The 21088-nt window shown below is 37.6% G+C and overlaps 1 protein-coding gene and 1 non-coding gene across 2 annotated transcripts in view; both read right to left on the bottom strand.

The window, feature by feature from the left end:
• The window catches only part of CDH20 (cadherin 20), a 275136-nt gene that overhangs the window by 32572 nt on the left and 221476 nt on the right, over window positions 1-21088 (bottom strand). The window contains exons 5-7 of the mRNA XM_049782076.1: window positions 19020-19187; window positions 14300-14487; window positions 2480-2733 (exon numbers count right to left, since the gene is read on the bottom strand). Coding sequence (XP_049638033.1) covers window positions 2480-2733; window positions 14300-14487; window positions 19020-19187 — 610 coding nt within the window. The remainder of the gene's footprint in view (window positions 1-2479; window positions 2734-14299; window positions 14488-19019; window positions 19188-21088) is intronic.
• Window positions 19466-19527, bottom strand: LOC126021008 (U7 small nuclear RNA). Its single transcript, XR_007499636.1, has one exon. It is a non-coding gene; the product is annotated as a U7 small nuclear RNA (small nuclear RNA).

The following is a 21088-nucleotide window of genomic DNA, read 5'->3' on the forward strand; positions in this document are numbered from 1 at the left end:
AAATAAATAAAATGAAATGTTCTTTTATCTATAACAGTTTAGCTCCAGGAAATTGTTAACTTTTGTGTGATGTATGCTTTTTGTTACAGTAGAAATCTCATTTATTCTTTGTAATAAAAATGCAGATGAAGTTGATATCAAAGTAATGTATAATAGAGGCAAATTATTTCACAAGAAAATAACTGTTGTAGAAAAACTAAAGATAAAATGAACAATTTGGAGAAAGATAACATGGAAAAGTAATTTACATGTCAGTTCATTGATTGCCTAATATTAGAATTTTAGGTGCTTCTTTTTCTGAGCAGTCATGACCCCCGATATTGTATGGCAGGGGTGGCGAACACGCGGCTCTTGAGCCACGTTTGCCTCTTCTCATTATTTTGTATACTGTGGCTCTTTGCCAAGTTTGGATTTTGTTCTGCTACTTCTGAGGAGGGAGGGACCTCTGAGGAGAAATCTCCAAGCACGGAGTCCAGCCCCCAGGCTGTGTCATCCCATTTCCCATCCCTCGGAAACAACTGCTTGGGCCAGTGAGGGGGGGTGGGGGGTGGGGCACATGTTGGGTCACATCTTGCCATTAGTTCTTAGTGTGGAGGACGCAGCACACCCTCACCATCACTGCAGGATTTTGACTCTCACTCAAAATGGCAAAATGCAATCTGTGTTTAATATATTATTGTTAAAATTATATGCTTTTGTGTGAGTGTTTGTCTTCTGTTTTGACCCCTAATAGATTCCCATTCACTATGCTTATGATAGGGGAGAATCCAACCATGGAGTATTCTCATGGACTGTTTTAGAAATAGAAGCAAATACTATCAATGAATAAAAAAGATGAAATGGGAGCTGGTGTTTTAAGATTGTGTTTGTTATATTTTAAACCTTTTATTCCCAATAAAGTTTGATTTCCTAAAGTTTTCTTTACATTATCTTCTTTGATGTGAGCAGACTAATTGATTAATACATTCAAATATTTTATAGGCTTCTAAAAACATACATTTATAGTAGAATCTACTTCATTTATGTGTGGCTTTTTTTGTTTTTGTTTTTTGGGCCACACCCATTTGATGCTCAGGGTGTGGCTAAGTGCTCAGAAATCGCCCCTGGCTTGGGGGGACCATATGGGACGCCGGGGGATTGAACCACAGTCCTTCCTTGGCTAGGGCTTGCAAGGCAGACACACCTTACCTCTAGCGCCACCTCTCCGGCCCCTGTTGTGGCTGTTTTGAGGGATAATATGACTATCTTGTACCCTTGTATACACAGAAAAAGCTTAAGGTTGAAATAGAACTCCTATGAAGTTGTTAAAAATTCATACTGGAAAGATAAGTTTTCTGGTGAAATCTAATCTAAGAATTCATACCACATCATTGAATCCATTTTAGTGTTTGAAAATGAGACGTTCACTAATCAGTGAGAGAAGGTGAAGAGTTTAAGCCTATTGTCATCAAAAGCAGCAGCAAGTGAGGGCTGAGGCTCACTGACAGGAAATAGAGGTGTTTCCTGCTTCATAATCCCAGATCCCTTTGACTGTGAGGCTTCTGACTATTAATGCGACAGATGGCCTTCAACAGCCTTGAAACCCTGATCTTGTGTGTCAAGCTTCAGAGGCTTGACAGTTGCTCTGGAAGGTTGAGATGTCAGCCTGGTGACCAGCTGTGTGCACTTGCATTCCAGACTTGATGGGAAAGGGCCAAGGATGTCGTGTTAGCTCTCCTCCCACTCTTGAAGAGGAAGCATTTAGCCTCTTGGCCTGATGCTTGTTCCTAACATTCTTCGGAGGAACTTGTTTCTCCAAGGGCTCACCACATAAAGTCTGTTTTGGCCACTGTGGCCTTGTTACTGGGAATTGTGTTGATTTTTTTTTCTATGGCATGTGAAAAAATGTTCCGTTTCCTGTCTTTAAAGTCAAATTGTCCAAGGGTCATAACAATGGAAAGAATGTACATTGATTGCTTTTATATTAAGATTCTATCTTCTCTTTTCTTAAAAACGAAAAACAAAACAAAACACTTGCTATTCTTGTGTCTCTATGCTTCATCTGAATTAGTGGTTCTCAACTGCATGTTATTTTATAATTCTCTCAGGTCACATGGTATTATCTGAGGATAGGTCAGCTTGTTACAGATTAAGGATGCTACTGGCATTTCATGAGTAGTAGACAGAAATGGTACTAAAGATTCTGTCATGCATAGGATGCCTTCCCCCCAACACATCTAGCCCCATGGCATGTCACTAGGGCTGCAATTGAGAACTGAGAGGAGGCGCATGGCTGACTGAACTAATTGTCAGTGAATTACAGACATGAAAGTACTTCTCGTCTATACAATGTGAAAAGGTCAAGAGGTTTAAACAACAATAACTTAAACCAGAGGCTTAAAAATTATTCCCAGGGAAGAGAGGATTTGGATCTGTAGGAAAAAGAAAAAACAAAGAGGTTTGTGAAAAACAAAACAAAACAAAACAAAACAACAAAAACCTGATTGAGTTGTTGGTCACATCGGGGTCCTTGGCGGAAATGACCTGGATGGTCGTTCCAATGGGTACGTCCTCGAGAACCTCCACAAAATAAAAGCCAGGCTCAAATACTGGGGGTTCATCCACATCCTCTACACTGATGTGCACTGTGGTTGTGTCCTGAAATGGGCCCAGGCTCAGAAACCGCATCTCGAGATGAGTATTGGCTCCCTCTATTTTTAGGGTGTAGCTTTTCTTGCTTTCAAAACTCAGGGGCTGAAAGAAAAAAGATGCCAACAGACACATTGATTAGATACCAGCAGAAATGTCAGGTTCTAATGGTCAATCCTGGTGGCTGGTGTGCAAATAGACCAACTCATTAAAATGATGTAAAAGAGGCAATGGAAAATGAGAATTTTTCCTTTGTTCCACAGTCTTAAAATTTGTTTTTACTAAGGGATGAAGAAGAGAAGAATGATGTTGGCTGCTTCAGAGATAGTGAAGCCACCTTTCTTTCAGTGGTTTTCAGTCTTTCTAATCTTTGGGGATAAGTGGTTGATAACCACAAGTCTAGAAACTTGATTATGTCTATTCTGTCATATTAAAGACAATTATTTATTTTTCTTGTTAATTTGAAAAAGTGCCATGATAATTGAGTTTAAGTTTTGTTTCACAATTCATAGAGTTGAAGCCTAAGTTGAAAATTTTTTCTTCTTCTTCAAAAAAAATCAAATACAAAATGCAATACCAATTACCCCTACCATGCCCTCCAGAAATTTATTATAAACATTCACTGGGATTCTCAGGGCACTCAGTCAGATCAATATTTTTACATTTAGTTGGTCATGGATATTCTTGACTAAAACCAGGTGCCCATGTTGCAGTTGAAGCAAGAGATTCTGAATTCACATGAGTGGATTAAACTGGGCTAAAGTGATCTGGTTAATTGGAATTAGAATGGAAAACCAGGTGAAAAAATTTAATTTTCTCATCTCGGGATCATTTACACAAATTTTTTCAGTAAAATTCTATGTCATACCATAAAGTATGATTTGATCCAGCCCTGTCATATTTATGTCAAAATAAACACTTAAGAAATATTTAGAAAATGAGCTGGAATGTTATCTCTTAAGAATAACCCATTTACAGTTTTTAAACTGACAAAGATGTTTTAACATTTTAAGTAACAATCACCTGAAAACATCATCAATCATTAAAAAAATCATATAAAGTCTGTCCTATAAAATAATTACAGTGAATAGCTAAGCAGTTCCTAATGCTTAAAAGTCACACGTCAACTTGACAAGTACTTACATTTTTTGAACTGAACATTCTTTTGAGCTTTATTTTATAAAATGTCAGGCTATTTCATGTTAACAGTTATTTCCATTTATGCAACTGCTTAGCTTTTGAGAAACAAGTAGGAGCAAGATTTACTTTAATTGCACTTTTTTCAGATTCTAAGCTTTGCTTTGTTTGTGGCTGCCAGATTGCCATTTGTTCCCATTATTAGCACTGTTCATTGTCCTTATTCCTTATACTATGGAGCCAACATTCCCATTCCAACTATGCAGCCATTTCCATAGCTCTCTTACCTCCCTAGTCCTCTGTCAAAAGACCAGCTTTTCTTAGAGATAGGTATCTGCTACTCAAATGAAAGCATTTTTGAGGAAATCCTTTTACACATTTATCTTATTTATATGTAGTCTTTAACTCTATCATCCATCCATCTATCTATCTATCTATCTATCTATCTATCTATCTATCTATCTATCTATCTATCTATCTATCTATCTATCTATCTATCTATCTATCTATCTATCTATCTATCTATCTATCTATCTATCTATCTATCTATCTATCTATCTCTCTCTCTCTCTCTATCTATCATCCATCCATCCATCCATCCATCCATCCATCCATCCATCCATCCATCCATCCATCCATGCTGGTAGATTACATTATAGTTTCATAAAACTCTTTCTTGGGCCAGAGTGATAGAACAGAGAGTAGGGCACTTGCCTTGCACACAGCTGACCCAGGTTCGATCACTGACACCTTAGTATGGTCTCCAAAGCCTGTCAGGAGTGATCCCTGAGTGCAGTCAGGAGTAAACCCAATAATCAAAGAAAAAAAACATTTTTCCTTTTATATGGTAACTCCCAAATGGACACTGTGTTTTTAGTTAGGTTTAAATTTGGAAAAGTATTTTTTCTACTCATTTATTCTCATTTTCTTCTATAAGGCTAAGGTATCATTAGCATACATTAAATTTGATTTATTAGCTTAAACTTTTGCAGGCTTTGACAAATGTATAATATAGTCACAATTTTTTCATAATAATTAAGATGTGTAAGTGTTTCATTGCCCTCATGCTCCCGCCTGGTGCCTTCTGTGGTCAACCCTTTTTTCTTGACAACTATGAATTTATTTTCAATCCTTTCTATCTCAATTGAGAGAATATCATATAAACACAGTCATTAGAATTTGGCTTCTTGAACTGAGGTTCATTTGCATTGTTATATGGAGGAGTTGGTCTCTTTTTGTTCCTAAGAGGTATTCCATTATGAACACTCTTTTGTTCATTCTTTTTCTCTAAAGGTATATTTAAGCTGCTTCCAATTTCCAGGGCAGTTGCAATGGACATATACATATGTATATATGTATCCATATACATGTTTTGTTTAAATTAGATCACCTAAGAATGAAAAAGGATTATACAGTAAGTATTTTTAACTATAAGAAATTTTCAAACCAGTTTTTTTCCATTTTTAAAATTCTTTCTCTTTTTTAAAAATGACATCTTTATTTAAGCACCATGATTACAAACATGATTGCAGTTGGGTTTCAGTCATTAAAAAACACCCCGCTTCACCAGTGCAACATTCCTATCACCAGTGTCCTCAATCTTCCTCCTCTCTCCCATCCCCCACCTGTATTTGAGACAGGCATTCTATTTCTCTCACTACCATTGCCATGATATTGTCAGTGTAGTTATTTCTCTAACTGCACTCACCACTATTTGTGGTGAGCTTTGTATCATGAGCTGTTCCTTCTATCCCTCATCTCTATTGTCTCTGGGAATTATTACAATAATATCTTTATTATTTATTATTTTTTAAAAATATCTTTATTTAAGTACTATGATTACAAACATTATTGTAGTTGGGCTTCAGTCATAAGAAGAACACCTCCCTTCATCAGTCCAACATTACCATTACCAATGCCCCCCACCCCCGTCCTCCCTCACCCCCTGCCTATATTCAAGACAGGCATTTTACTTCTCTCGCTCATTAACACTGTCATGGTGGTTGTTAGTGTAGTTTACAATAACATCTTTTATTTTTCTTAAAATCCATAGATGAGTGAGAATATTCTGTGTCCATCTCTCACTCTCTGATTTATTTCACTCAGCATAATAGTTCCATGTCCATCCATATATAAGAAAGTTTCATGACTTCACCTCTGTTGATGGCTGCATAAAATTCCATTGTGTATATGTACCACAGTTTCTTTAGCCATTCATCTGTTGATGGTCATCTTGGTTGTTCAAACCACTTTTTAAAGTAGTGGTACCATTGTAGGTTTTTATGGGGGGTCTTACGCCCCCAAATTTTTATGACCCATTCTTTTTTTTTTATTTGAACACCTTGATTACATACATGATTGTGTTTGGGTTTCAGCCATGTAAAGAACACCACCCATCACCAGTGCAACATTCCCATCACCAATGTCCCAAATCTCCCTCCTCCCCACCCAACCCCCGCCTGTACTCTAAACAGGCTCTGCATTTCCCTCATACATTCTCAATATTAGGACAGTTCAAAATGTAGTTATTTCTCTAACTAAACTCATCACTCTTTGTAGTGAGCTTCCTGAGGTGAGCTGGAACTTCCAGCTCTTTTCTCTTTTGTGTCTGAAAATTATTATTGCAAGAATGTCTTTCATTTTTCTTAAAACCCATAGATGAGTGACCCATTCTTGTCTCTGCATTCAGGGATCATTCCTGGCAGGGCTCAGGAGACCATATGAGACATTGATGATCAGTACAGAAGATATGGGATGCCTGGTTTCAAACCATTGTTTGTCCTGGATTGACTGCATGCAAGGCAAACTCTCTTCCACTGTGCTATCTCTGTGGCCCAAGGCAAGTGCCTTATCTGCTGTACTATCTCTCTGAGCCTTTAACAATGATTTTAGAAGGTAACAAATGATAGTTTTGGTGTCTTTTTTAAGTTACCTTTTATTTTGGATATTGGGATTTGGGTTATATGGCTATTTATTATATCTTGCCTAATAATGGTCACAAAGATTCTCTCCTGTTTTTAATGGAAATTTTAAATGTTTAAATCCATAAATTTACATATAATTTAAATATATTATTTACATTTACATATATTATTATTTTATATATATACTTGTGAGATTTGAATTGAAGCTTATTTTTTTACATATGGATTCTATTTGTTGAAAAGACTTGAGCGAATCAAATCTTTGTTAATGTCTTTCTCTTGAGATGATTTTATATTTATTTTATAATATAAAATTATTTTTCATATAGTTATAATAGGAAATCAGAGAAGAGTACATCTGAAAAGTATAGTTCAAGAAATCCAAGGATTTTTCAAGAGATCTAGCACACACAAAACTTGTATCTTTGAAAATAGAATTGGGAAAGTTATGGCACAAAATAGTCCTGTGGTTCCCTAAACAAAATTAATTCTTCCTTTCTCTCTACTTGCAGAGTACTTTTCTGTTTTTCCATATTGCTTCTATTATTTTGTATTATAATTTTTTAAACTATTTGACAAAGGTTGTAACTTCAAATGTGTTTTTCATGCTTAGTGAGGGCCTAAAATACTACAACCAGTGGCAAAAGTAGTTGTCTACATTGAATAACACAAAAAGGTTTTATAATTCATTAACTTGCCTGATTGAATGGTACTCTAAAGATTTTGTGTTACTAATTTTAATAATAATTCTAAGATGTACAGATTTTCTATTTTGACATTTTAGGGCTCATCTGGCCTCCCTAAGGGAGGGCACCTTAACAATTGCTATAGATCCTAAAAGATGGGCTCCAGTTGTTTTTTTTTGGTCAACCAGACTTAGTCAGAGCTGGGCATATTGTCCAGCTTCAGCTGAGTTTTACACACTGTTGGTCTTGCTTGTTTCAAAGTTTGTTGCCCTTTAATTATCTTCAACAGAATTTAAATTATAATTTGATATTGAAACAATATATTTTTAAATTTATTTTTGTGTTTGTATTTTTTGAAACAATATATTTTGAGCAGGCAGAATTGCATAAAAATAAATGGAGAGTAAACCTGGAATTTGTGAAGCAGATCTGTCTGTGTTTACAAAATACTTTTCAACTTTAAGCAAAGAATGAGAAAAAAGAACGGTAGCAAATTACTGGGCCAGAGGTTTTTTTTTTTTAACCTCCTTAAAGTGGTATATAAATAAAGCAATGGTATAAAGGACAATTTAATGGCATTTTAGATTTGTGAAAGACAGAAGTTTTGCTCTTTGTGGCCTGCCACCAAGGCAAATGGACTTAGAACAATCCCTAATTGTATGCTGGAAAATGGAAATTTGCTGAAGACTAAGAAATGGCATGGCATCTTGCTCAGAGAGCATTATGAAAATTAAACATTCTGTTTTATCTTTTAAGCATTTAATTCAAGAGACTAAAAATCAATTGATAAATTCCTTAAAAGCTAGAAAAGGTTCATGGAATTGAGTAGTAATCAGTGTAGTTTTATGAAGACCCAGTCTCATCAATTCAACTTAATTTCTCTTTTTTGAATAACTATGTGCCTTTTGGAAAAATAATAGTCCTTAGGGAAATAAACAAAGCAAAACTTTTGTTTCTATTTTATATGACACTAAGTAATGACAAAACAGGGAGCTGGGTGTTGATCATGCATTGGAATGAATGTTCCAACTAGATAGATTGAACAATCGATAAGTAGCTTCTATAGTATTTATTATATTTGACTTGTCTGTCTACCCAACTTATCGATTTCTCCTTAGTTCCATTTTCTGGAACTTCATAATTTGAGAAGAAGGAAGTCAAATGACCTTAGAGAAACTGATATATATATTTTGATTGAAACATGGATATAATTTTCGTAATGACAATGAAGGAGGATTTTGTTTTGCTAGTTTCAATCTTTTCTCTAAGGTTGAAAGCTGTTTTTCTTTCCAAAATTATTGAATTAACATTTTTCAATAAACAACTTGGGTTTAGCTCAAGTCTAATAATGCCATGAGTTCATATTATATAGAATTACACATCACTTTAAGATTTTTAGAAAGTTGGAAATATGTTGATCATTCCAAAGATTCAGGTTATTTTTAGGATTAATTTTTTTTTTCTTACCAACATGGCCGCGCTCAGGTGTTACTCCTGGCTCTGAGCTCAGGAACCATACCTGGAAGGCTCGGGGGACCATGTGGGATGCTGGGGGTCAAACCAGAGTCAGCTTTGTGCAGGGCAATGCCCTACCTGCTGTGCTATGACTCTAGCCCTGGATTGATTCATTTTTAAAAGAGAACTTTTTCACTCAAAAAATTATATTTATCCATGGGACCAGGAGGAGAGCCCATAGGGTGGAGCCTAGGCCTGACCTAGTTTTTGAGTTCAATCTCCAGCTTACTATGGCTCAAGCAGTCTCACTTTTCCTGGCCTGTGTGTATTATGGGGCCATTTATCACTGTAGTGACCCCTGAGTGCTGCTAGGAAGTCACACAGCTCCCCCATCCAATTTATTTGTTTATTTATTTATTTTTATTTTTCCAACTTAAACCATCTTTATTTGGTTTAATAAATACATATTTGTATATTTAGATTTTTGATGGGCCATGTGCAAGGCAAGTGCCTTACCTTGTAAGCAAGTGCTGAACTATTGTTCTGGCTCTCCTTTTAATTTTTTTTTTTTGTGTGTTTTTTTTTTTTTGGGTCACACCCGGCAGTGCTCAGGGGTTACTCCTGGCTTCATGCTCAGAAATTGCTCCTGGCAGGCACGGGGGACCATATGGGATGCCGGGATTCGAACCGATGACCTTCTGCATGAAAGGCAAACGCCTTACCTCCATGCCATCTCTCCGGCCCCTCCTTTTAATTTTTAAGAGTAATTTTGCTAGTCATAGAATTCTTTTTTTGGGGGGGCGGTTTGGGCCACACCCGGTAATGCTCAGGGGTTACTCCTGGCTATGTGCTCAGAAGTTGCTCCTGGCTTGGGGGACCATATGGGATGCTGGGGGATGGAACCATGGTCTGTCCAAAGCTAACGCAGGCAAGGCAGACACCTTACCTCTAGCGCCACCACCCGGCCCCCGTTATAGAATTCTTTCCCCCATCCAATTTTAAAAAAACAAAGGAAGGAAGGAAAGAAGAAAGGGAGGAATAAAGAAAGGAAAGAATGAAAGAAAAAAAATGAATGAATGAATGAATGAATGAAGAGAAGAATGATTATCCAAATCTTTGAATGTTTATTTTGTTTGCAGTTACTAGTAAAGACAAAAATGTGTTATTAGATGTTCAAGTGGGAGCTGGCCACATAATAGAGAGGAGTGTTCTGAATCTTGTTTTGTAACCCAGGTTGGCATTATTTTACTTACCTGGTAGAATTTTAGCCAGTGTTGTTAATTCTCAAAGAATTAGGATGTGGGTGTTCTGGTCTTCATCTCAGCGTTTGCTGCTATTTTGGGGTTATGGTTTTCTAGTTTTAAGGCTTTCTGATTGGTGGGAAGCTGGCGATTACTGTCTTTGATTGCAGTTTAAATAATGAGAGACACAACTGTGATGTCTCCTTTCTTTCGTGCGGTCCACAGAACAGCACTGTGTGTCTGTATGAAACACCATTATCAAACATACAGGCTGTGTCACATCCTAATTTTTGACCTTATTGCTTTTTACAAGGTCATCAATGACTTCATGCCCCTGGTGCTGATGGTTAATTTTCAGATTTTTTTTTTTTACAGCATTATCATAGTTGATGATTCCCTTCTCTTACAAGCTTTTGCTTTCTGTCTCCCTAGAAATTCTGTTGACTTTCTTCCTGCCCTCTGGTATGTCCTCAGTCTCTACCTGTCCATAAATATTTTGCTACTTTCATCATGTTGGGATACAATGCTTCACTTCACTGACTACTTCCCATCTATGATGAATGCCTTGGATTATAATTTTTTAGGCCTATAACTTCAAAATTCATATTTTCATTCCAGGTTTCTTTTCCTGACCCCTGTAACCAACAGCGACTACACAACTCTACGTGGTTGTAGAAGAGACATTGAAAATGTCACATGTCCAGTGCTGCATCTCAGATAGGAGACAGCCTGACTGCTTTCTGCTTTGCTTGCTTGACCTTTCCAGCTCTTAATGGTAACAATATTCTTCTGGCTCTGCTCTGACGTTTTCTTTTTCCTGCTCTCCAATCTGTTAGAAAAGGAGATTGCCTGACTTCTGGTCTATGCATTTCATCTGGGCTCCTTTTCCCATCCCTGACCCATTGTGGTTCTTTTTCAACATGACCTTCGGAGGAATTATTTTGTAATGAAAATCCAATCATGTCCAATTGTTTTCCACTTTGTCCAGAACAAAACTTTACATTATTACATTAGCCTCAGCATCCCACACAAATGTTTATTTTCCCTTTAATATCTGCTTTTAGTGTCTTCCTTTATTCAGTCTAATTAGCTCCCTCATTCTGTTCTCTTGTTTATTTTTTGGGTCACAGTCAGTGATGCTCAGGATCTACTCCTGGTTCTGTGCTCAAAGATGACTCCTGGTGGTGCTCAGGGATCGAATTTGCCACAGCTGAATGCCAGGCAAGTGCATATTCCTCTCTTTACTATCTCTGCTCCCTTGTTTTCTTGAAACAAATTAGGAAAAGTCCCATCTGAGGGCCTCTGTACTGGCTATTTGTTTGGAGTTCTTTCCTGATTATATTCATGATCATTTATTTATTTATTTATTTATTATTTATTTTTGTTTTTTGGGTCACACCTGGCAGCGCTCAGGGGTCACTCCTGGCTCTACACTCAAAAATCGCTCCTGGCAGGCTCAGGGGACCACATGGGATGCTGGGATTCGAACCACCGTCCTTCTCCAGCCCAGCCCATTTTTTTGTTTTGCCTTTTGGACCACACCTGGCAGTGCTTAGGAGTTACTCCTGGCTCTGTGCTCAGAAATCGCTCCTGGCAGGCATGGATACCATATGGGATGCCGAGATTCGAACCAACGTTGGTCCTGGGTAGGCCACTTGCAAGGCAAACGCCCTACCACTGTGCTATCTCTCATGCCCATTTTTTAATCTCTAGTGCACAATTCTCACTGAGCATCATTTAAAGTACCAATTCTATGTGGTGATATGCCCATGTTAAGTCCTTACAGATCCATCACTTTTCGATGAAGCTAAACCCAATAACACACTCCAATTCTTTTTCTTCTATTTTATTTCCCTCCTCATAGTGCTTAGCACTTTTCTTTTATATACTATCTTATTGGTTTTTTGCGATTTTAATTGTTTTATTTATGTTAATAGAATGGAAGTCCCATAAGGTAGATATTTTTTTAGGCCACATCTGGTGGTGTTTGGGGTGAGGGTTACTACTAGTTTTGCACTCCAGGATCACTGCTGGAGGTGTTTTGGGAACCATATGAGCCAACCAGGGTTGGCTATATGCAAGGCAAGCGCCTTAACTTAGGACTCTCTGACTCTACCAACAATAGCTAAAGTGTAAAAAAGTTTCACCGGGACCCTGAGAATGACTGGAGTTGGATAGACTGATATGCCTGGAACCCAGAGTCTGTCTTATGCCAATAAACTTCTGGGGTGAGGCCTTTTTGTAATCAGGTCAAGAATTTTTTTTCCATTTTCTCCATTTTTCTGGACCTATGCAAACATTGGCGATTGCCACTATCACATCTTTACTATATATATTTTTTACTCTTATCCTTTAAGGAAAAAAAATACAACTTACTGAACTTAAAAACAAATTACTGTAGTAGAATGCCTGTCTCGAATACAGGCAGGGGATGGGAAGGGGGGAGGGGGTAATGTTGCACTGGTGAAGGGGGATGTTCTGGTTATGACTGTAACCCAAATATGATCATGTTACTTAAATAAAAAATATATTAAAAAAAAAAAGAGGACTCTCTGACTCCAAAGATTTTTGGTTGTTTTATTGTACAATTGGAGCCTGGATTATGATTGACACATAGGTAGGTACATAAGAAGTATCTGTTTAATTAATAATTTGCAATATCTCTAGATTTGAAATATTTAGAATGAAAAGGAAGATTAAATCAGTAAGTTTTTGAATTGATGTTTTTTTAATCAGGTATGTATTTATTAGAATGTTAAAACTTCAATTTTTAAAATGTTATCTCTTTCAGCTAAGTAAATCCATAAGAGCTTTACATCACTGAAAGGGTGTGTAGGTCACACTTAGAAAACTTTATAATTTATGAAGCAAAGTAATTCATCATTCAGCAGCTATCTTTGTTAAATCTTTTCCAAGTATAATTAACACCTATGGATCTCTAAGAGGCAATTAAAAGGTCTGTGCATGCTGTTTATTGATTCACAAATGATATTATGGCTTGTTTTATTGATATTTTGGTTCATTATGGTAAAAAATGGGTGCTTTCAAATGCAAATATTGATCAAATCATTAACATCATTAGAAAATTCAGCTGTAAGAGATTTTTAAGTGGCTAAGTAGTGACCTAGTCATGTGAACAGCATAGTTATACTATTCTTTCCTGACCTAGTACTACCTAGTCTGTCAAATATTAACTATTTCTATAAAATGATATTCATGTTTACATATAAGCAAGGGAGTAAGAGTTATTGAAAAAAATTTTTTTGTAGCTCTGGGGATTAAATTCAGGGTCTCACACACAGAAGATAAATGCTATACTATTGATATTCTCCAGCCCAAGAATATTTTTTTTTTGTGTGTGTAGGATACAACTGCTGGTGCTCAGGGACTATTCCCAACTCTGCTTAGGAAGTCACTCCTGGCAGTGCTCAGGGTATTGAGAAGTTCTGAGGATTAGATCTGGGCCTCCTGCATGCAAAGCATATGCTTGGCCCTTTTAAGTTAGTGCCCCTCCTGAGACTGAGGTTATTGTGTGTTTAATAATACAAATGAGTATGTATTAGATTTGAAGCAATACACAACAGCCCTTACGAGCAAGTCATATATATATGGTGCTTTTCAAGTTTTTTGTTTGATTATTTTATCTTTCATTTTATTTACCTATTTATTTTTTGTATTGTTGTTATGTTTTTCTTCCTTCTCCCTCCCTGCTCTTAAACTGATAGATATAGCCTCTAGAAGGACTTCTCTCAATTTTTTGCTTGTTTGATTTTGCCCCATTCTATTTATTATTATTATTATTATTATTATTATTATTATTTTTAATTTCTCTTTCCTTCAAACAGAACCACACAACTTGAACCATCTTGTTTTGACCCACTAATGGAGGGGGAAATAATGGAGGATAACAAGACCCAGCAGTCATATGAACATTAAGTAGAAGTAAAAAAAGGATCAAACTTAAGGACCAAATCCAAAGCGAATGACAACAGAATTGATACCTAATTTACAACATACTAGACACAGAGTGGACCACTTATACTAGCAGTCTGGGGGTAAAAGAGGGGGACATGGGATGTATGCTGGGAACAGGGGTGGAGGGAGGACATTATTGGTGATGGGAATGCCCCTGATTCAATATCACTATGTACCTAAAATATTACTGTGAAATATTTGTAATCCGCTTTGATCAAAATAAAAAAATTGGCTTGCAAAAGAGTAGGATTACCTTTTTGACAGTTATGATGCCAACTTGGAAATTTGGATCTGTGGTAATGTCAAAGGCGTCCGCTCCATCTCCGTCCACTATCGTGTACTTCATCTCTGCATTGATTCCTTCATCCAAGTCCTTGGCAAATACTCTCCCCACAGTGGAGCTAACTGGAGCTGATTCCAACACACTCATTTGATAATGCTCTGGAGAGAAAGGTCAAAAGGCCATTCTTGGTCACCTTCACCATGAAAGGTTTCTCATCAATACCACATCCATCAGGCATGTGATACAAGAAATCTTTCTGCCAGTGTGACAATTAGATTCTGAGTTCAACAGATGAAAAACCAAAGATCAAGGAGGTTTAAAGTCAGGTTTGATAGTCAAGACCATGTGTGTGTTAAAGAGGGACCAAAATAGTTTGATTGTAATCCTAAGGGCAGGAAGGAACACAAGCAACATATTTCTTATTTAGTGAATTTCCATTCTGGGTTGTAGGAAGTACCTTGCTCCCTCTGTAAGGAACTATTTCCCCAAATGTTAATTCCTTTTGAGAGAGTTAGAAAAACCATTGAGGGGGGCTGGCGAGGTGGCACTAGCCAAGGAAGGACCGCGGTTCGATCCCCCGGCGTCCCATATGGTCCCCCCAAGCCAGGGGCAATTTCTGAGCGCATAGCCAGGAGTAACCCCTGAGCATCAAATGGGTGTGGCCAGAAAAAAACAAAACAAAACAAAATAAAAAAAAAAAAGAAAAACCATTGAGGTAAGGTAGCATATTCTGTTCAAATATTTGCATTTTCCTTCATGGCCTGGCCAGGTGGTAATTGTCCATCTTTATGGCCAGATTTCCAAAATTTAATAATTTGGAGAACAAAAACAATTTTTTTAGGGTGATCACTTACTCCTGGCTTTGCATTCAGGGATCATTCCTGGCGGGGCTCAGAATATGTGGTGCTAGAAATTGATCCTGAGTTAGACCTGGGTAAGGCAAACACCCTACTGTTGTATTTCTATGAATTGAACAGGGATAAGTAGAAGTATTGTGCAGAACAAGCTACATCAGCTCCTTGTGTTGACTGTTATTGTGTACCTGGGTCTTTCCATGGGATGACCAGTGGTTCTTTGTGGTCTCTTGTTCTAAAATAAAACACTCAAAGAATTCTCACACAAATAAGTTCTCACATGTGAGAAGCTCAGAATGAGTCAAGCTCTCATTTTCCACCTGATTTTTGATTTCACAATTCAAGTAGTTCATTTTAATCTCCAGAGTTGTATCTTTGCTAACTTTCTCTGGGGCTCAGATATTTGAAGTTATTCATTATTTTGTCAATCATATTGTGACTAATGACATGACAAAAAAAATCACACGTTCCATATCTACATGGCTCTTTGATTCTAATATGCATTGTAAGCTCCTGAGAAGCCTAGAGTGTGAGGGTTTAATGTCATAAAACTCTGGGAGTCTGACAGCACCCAGCAAGCTCACAGCACCATCTATTGCACAGGAGAAGACATGGTGCCTTTTCTTTGGAAATATGAGTCACAAAACTGGTAATGTCTGTACTGAGCTGCCAGGCACTTGGGTTTCATGATCTCTTTCCACTCACTTCCAAAATTGTTGACAAATAAGATTTTGCCATCACAACTTTTAGGTGAAAAGAAGTATCCATCTGTATTTTATAAACATCAGGAATAGTGTACTCTATGATTAGACAAACAGATGCAAATAATTTCTTCTTAGATTAAAAATAAATAACCTGATATCATGATATTCCTTTCTATTTGGTTCTATTCTATTACCAGTGACTGTGCTCATTGAATATAAAAGAGTAGGGATGTCATTTTCCTTAATTTTACAAAGTTGATAATAGTAGTATTTATTAAAAGAAATAAAATAGACCCCTAAATGAAGAAATCAAAAATTACTAACACAAAAGAGAGAGCCAAGGAGATATCTTAAAGGACAGAAACATAAGTTTTGATGCAGGAGATCTGGATTCAACAATCTGGTATGACAAAGTCCTCCAGGGATTGATTCCTGAGTACTGAGCCAGGAGTAACCCTTGGGGATCAACTAGTGTGGTTCAAAAGCTATCATCTCCTCCCCCCCCCAAAAAAACTCAAAAATGAATATAAGTCTATTATGATAGATTTATGGAATACTTTCATTTAGTTGTATGCAATATTTAGATTGGTAAACATTTAATGGCGAGACAACCTTTTCAAAGACCTAAACTAATGTTCCTTTGAGAGGGATAACATAGAGAATGCTTTAGATGGATTACTTATTTTTATATTTGCATTTCTATTCTTTGTAACATAATGGTTGCTAGGATGCTTCCTTACTATCCAATATTTTCTATTCTTTCTAAAAATGACAATGAAAAATGTTTGTTTTAGGATAGAATGAAGATGCTGGCTTGGGAGGAAGAACTAGAGCACATTTTTACTGTATCATGTGTTGTTACTTGAAGCTGCCATGTTTAGGGTGATAACACTTTCCTGCCATCTGTTCAATTCCACTTAGAGTTCTTGTGCCTTTAAGCAAAAACAAAACAAAAACAAAAACATAAAGTAGGTCCTTAACTAAGTTATTTTGTTCAACACTGGGTATGATTTCTTTTTTCTCACCAAGATGAAATTCTTTTTTTCTCCTCAATGTTATATCAAAATATACTTGGTTGAAGTCACACTTTTAAGGACTTTCCATACTTATGAGCGATGTGCTAACTTTAATTATCTTTTCTACTTTCATCAGAGTTATCATTTCTTGTCAAAATATGATAGTATCTCAGTGATTGAATTAAAATGTTTTAAAAATTATAAAAGCAAATAGGCTATTAAAGGACATGAAGAGTCTACAATAGACTGAAGCAACAAAGTGGGAACTATAAGGTCAAAAAGCAAATCAATATGGCGGCTCACAAATGATTCCATGACTCAGCTCTTGATCAGATGACCAACAAACTCGATCATCCACAGGCTTGGATCACTTGTGAAATGCCTGTCTCTGAGCTGGTTTTTCTTTCATGTACTCTCATGGCGCCTTCGTGTGTATCAGTTGTAGAGAAAATATTTGGGTTCTCCAATATGTAGATAAAATCAGTGGTCTGATTTGGTCAATCTGACTCCTATTCAACTGATAGTCTGGTTTGACTCTTTTTAGTTTAAAGTCTCTTTGTAAAAAAAAAGAAAGATGAAAGTCTTCCTGGTTAACTGTTTTTACTTTTTCACTTTTTCTTCCCCCCACTAGCCATACTTATGTTTTCCAAATCTCTAGCCCCACCCCTGGGCTTCATATAACAGATACTGTCCTAGCTCTGGACTTCCACCAGCCTTAAGGTCCTAACTAATTATCCTGTTCCCACTTCAAATTCAGTTCTGAGTTTGTCTTCCTCTTGCCTCTACTTCCTTAAGCACCCTCTCTTGGTAGCACTCACTCTCGGTCATCAAGACCTAATCCATATCTCACTCTATTGTCATCTGTATCAAGAAATCAAGAGGCAAACTTCATTTGCCTATAGTGTTTGTTTTATTTTTTTATTTGTAGCACTCTACTCCTTCAGAACTTAAGTCCTGCTAGTTCTAACCTAGACTACACCGAAAGCTTCTAATGAACAAACCGAGGTCATGAATTTCCATCAGCCATTCTATACACAGATACTCATTTATTCTTTTTCCTCTTGTTTAATTTTTTTCAATGACCCCATTAGAAAAAATATTGGATATCTTATTATGTAAGGGTGCATCTTTATACTTACTTTCAAGTTTCTACTCATAAGAATTCTAGGCAGAGCAGAGATTTTGCTTTGAATACTGCTCTACATCTCATACTGGAGCTGGTGCCTGAAACAAATATCTTCCCAATGAATGAATGAATGGCTTCCTCCTTGTGGAATGGTTTCCTTCACCTGTTCAATTCATTTGCATTTTTCAGCCCCCTGTTGAGTTTTCATCCTGCTAAACAGCCTTTGTTCGCTTTAGCTTATTGCCAAGGCTTCATTCTGTTTTAACCACTTGGCATGGCTAGTTCTGATTCTTGGTAATCTTTTGTGGAGGACTCTGTATGGACTCCCCACGTGGATTTCAAGTTTTATAGTCATGGGGAATGACTACCAAGTGTCTTGTGTACCTCACTCAGAGGCTCATACCTACTTGTGTATTGATAGGTTAAGGTAATCAGAAGATTCACCAAAGATACAAAAAGCTGTTTCCCTGTCTGCTTTTTAGATGGGGCAAGGTCACCCCCTAGGAGGAAAAATTGTTTCTCATGGGGAGAAAGGTGAAACCTCATATATCTCTTTCTATAGGTATGTATATCATTTATATTTATTGTTTTTACTTATATTTTATATACTATTTATGTATAATTATATTTATTATATATTTATATATAAATATTTATATAATCTAGGTGGCCCGTAAACATTGACCATATCTAACAAAGTCTTAATCATTAGTATTTAATTATGGTCAGGAGGGGTACAAGCAATGGTGATGGGGGAAAAAAGAAGTCTGGAAGGGTTCTTTAGGGAGGTGATATTTTTTTTTAAAAAGTGAGAAGCTCTGGTTTACTTCTAGAGGAAATTAGATTCCTAGAATGATAAAGGTTTTTTGTGAACAGCACAACCAATTGCAGTCAAGGAATCTGTGAAGACGGAGCACAAGAGCACGGGAGGCCATCCCCTCTCTTTTCCGAATGGAGTCCCAGATCTGATCTCCCAGGCCAGGCACTCACTTTGGGGGAAGCGGGGCGGGTTGTCATTGACGTCTGAGAGGGTGATGTTGACCGTCGTGGTCCCAGCCAAGCCCCCCAGCTGCCCACCCATGTCCTTGGCTTGGATAATCACTTCGTAGTATTCTTTGGCTTCCCGGTCCATGTTCATGAGGGCTGTCCGAATAACACCTGCGCGACAGAAAAGAGTGTATTTTGAAGGACAAAAGCCATCCCCAGTTTGGGGATTGGACACTGGTCTTTGATTAAGGGCTGACATCCTGTGTGATGCTATACATCACCTGTCTGCCTAGATTTGAGGGTAGAGTTACAACATAGCTTTTCAAAAAAAAAATAAAAATAAAAATGATGCTGGGCTTTGCGGGATCAGGGCAGATCATTGGCCTTGCCTATGTGAGGTCTGGGTTTGATCTCAGGATGGTGGTGGGAAAGGTGCTGATCTTTTTTTTTTTGGCCTTCCGGTGGAGACCAGAAGGGCTGCTGGACAAATTCTAAAAGAGCTGTAACACTAAGGTGCTGGTCTTAATGCTAAAAATCCAGCCAGCACAGCGTTGGCCTTAAGAGGGGTCCAGCCAGCATCACTCCTTGTATGCAGTACCTAAAATGAACAGGAGGTGGCGGCATGGCTCTCTGGCAGACTGGGATGTGCAGCCCAAGGTGATGGAAGGCGCAAAGAAAACGGAGAGCCAAGGGGGGTGGCCAGTGGGATCTAGGAAACAAAGCCTTGTGTGTCCATGAATCTGTGATTTTAGATTATTCTCCGTCAGCTCTTTCATTCTCCAGCCCCCGGAGCCCTTTTCCTGCTCTGCTTTTCCCTGCTGCCCTGATACCTGCGTACAGGCTCAGAATTCTGTTGTGCTTTTTGCTAGGCATCCATCCTGCTCCGTTTGGTTCTGCTTACCTCTGTGCTTCCCTGAGCCCTGCGAATCGGATCGCGAGCTGTTTATTTTTCACAAGGAAGGGATGAACTTCTCTAGTACACAGCACTGAGGGATGTGATTGCATTTAAGAATGGGAGAAGGGAGAGGAGGGAGATGCTGTACTCAAACCCAGGGCATTGCTTTGTTCTGATCAGCCAAGGGTGGGTGATTAAGTTTCACCTCCCTCTTTTAACCCTTCCACAGTGAAGAGTGGAGGTGCAGACACTGGAAGGGAGCAAAGGCAAAAGGCTTGTTTAGAAGCCTTGACTAAATAGACCTTTTGCATGAAAAGCGAAGGAAAGACCCATAAGGCTATCTTTGGCTTAGAGCTGTATTTCATCTATTACATTATTGTCACAAAATAAATAAGCAGCATTTTCTCCCCTCCTCTTTTCAAAAGGTCTTCTGGCTATAACAATAAGGATTTTTTAAAAATGTATTTTTGACCCTCACAGATAAGTTGCCCTCTGGGGACTGTCAAATTATAGATGTACCTCTGAGGAGGAAAAGGACACATGACCATCCTCCCCAGGGAACCCATCAGCCTCCGTTTCCCATTTATAAGACTACAGTCACTGTTTTATGGGGCCCCTCTTATCTTCTCCTAATTTACAGTTGCTCACCTATGACTTTTATGATACGCTTTTCTGACTGCCTAGTATTCCCTATGACTTCTGGGAAAAAAATTGCTATTAGAATACTGATAGTGGTGTCTTTCCCCCCTTTCAGGTAAAGAGGTGAATTTTGAGGAGTTCCCCCATTGAGTTTTTACCCCTGTGCCTTGTGTTTTTTCATTCAAGATGTGTGCTTAAGACTCATAAGTCCTCAGTATTCCTGGATGCAAAACTGGGAATAATATTTCCATATATTTGAAATCAATCACAGGGACGCTGGGAAGCATAAATATGGAAATGTCAATGGAAGTATTTTATTTTATTTATTATTTTTAATGGAAGTATTTAAAAAAAAAAGGGAGAAACCCTGGCTCAAGAACATGGATAGGAAATTCAGTTAGTCGAACTCTACAGTCTTCAAGATAGTGCTTCATAGATAAAAGATGACACTTGTCATGGAAGCTCTTGGGGTCAGAAAATAAAAACCCAAGAGTAAAAGGCAAACGTCAAATATATTGGTTGGTCTTTTTCCGTCAAA

The sequence above is a fragment of the Suncus etruscus genome, chromosome 10 (genome assembly GCF_024139225.1).
Source record: "Suncus etruscus isolate mSunEtr1 chromosome 10, mSunEtr1.pri.cur, whole genome shotgun sequence".
Classification (NCBI taxonomy): domain Eukaryota; kingdom Metazoa; phylum Chordata; class Mammalia; order Eulipotyphla; family Soricidae; genus Suncus; species Suncus etruscus.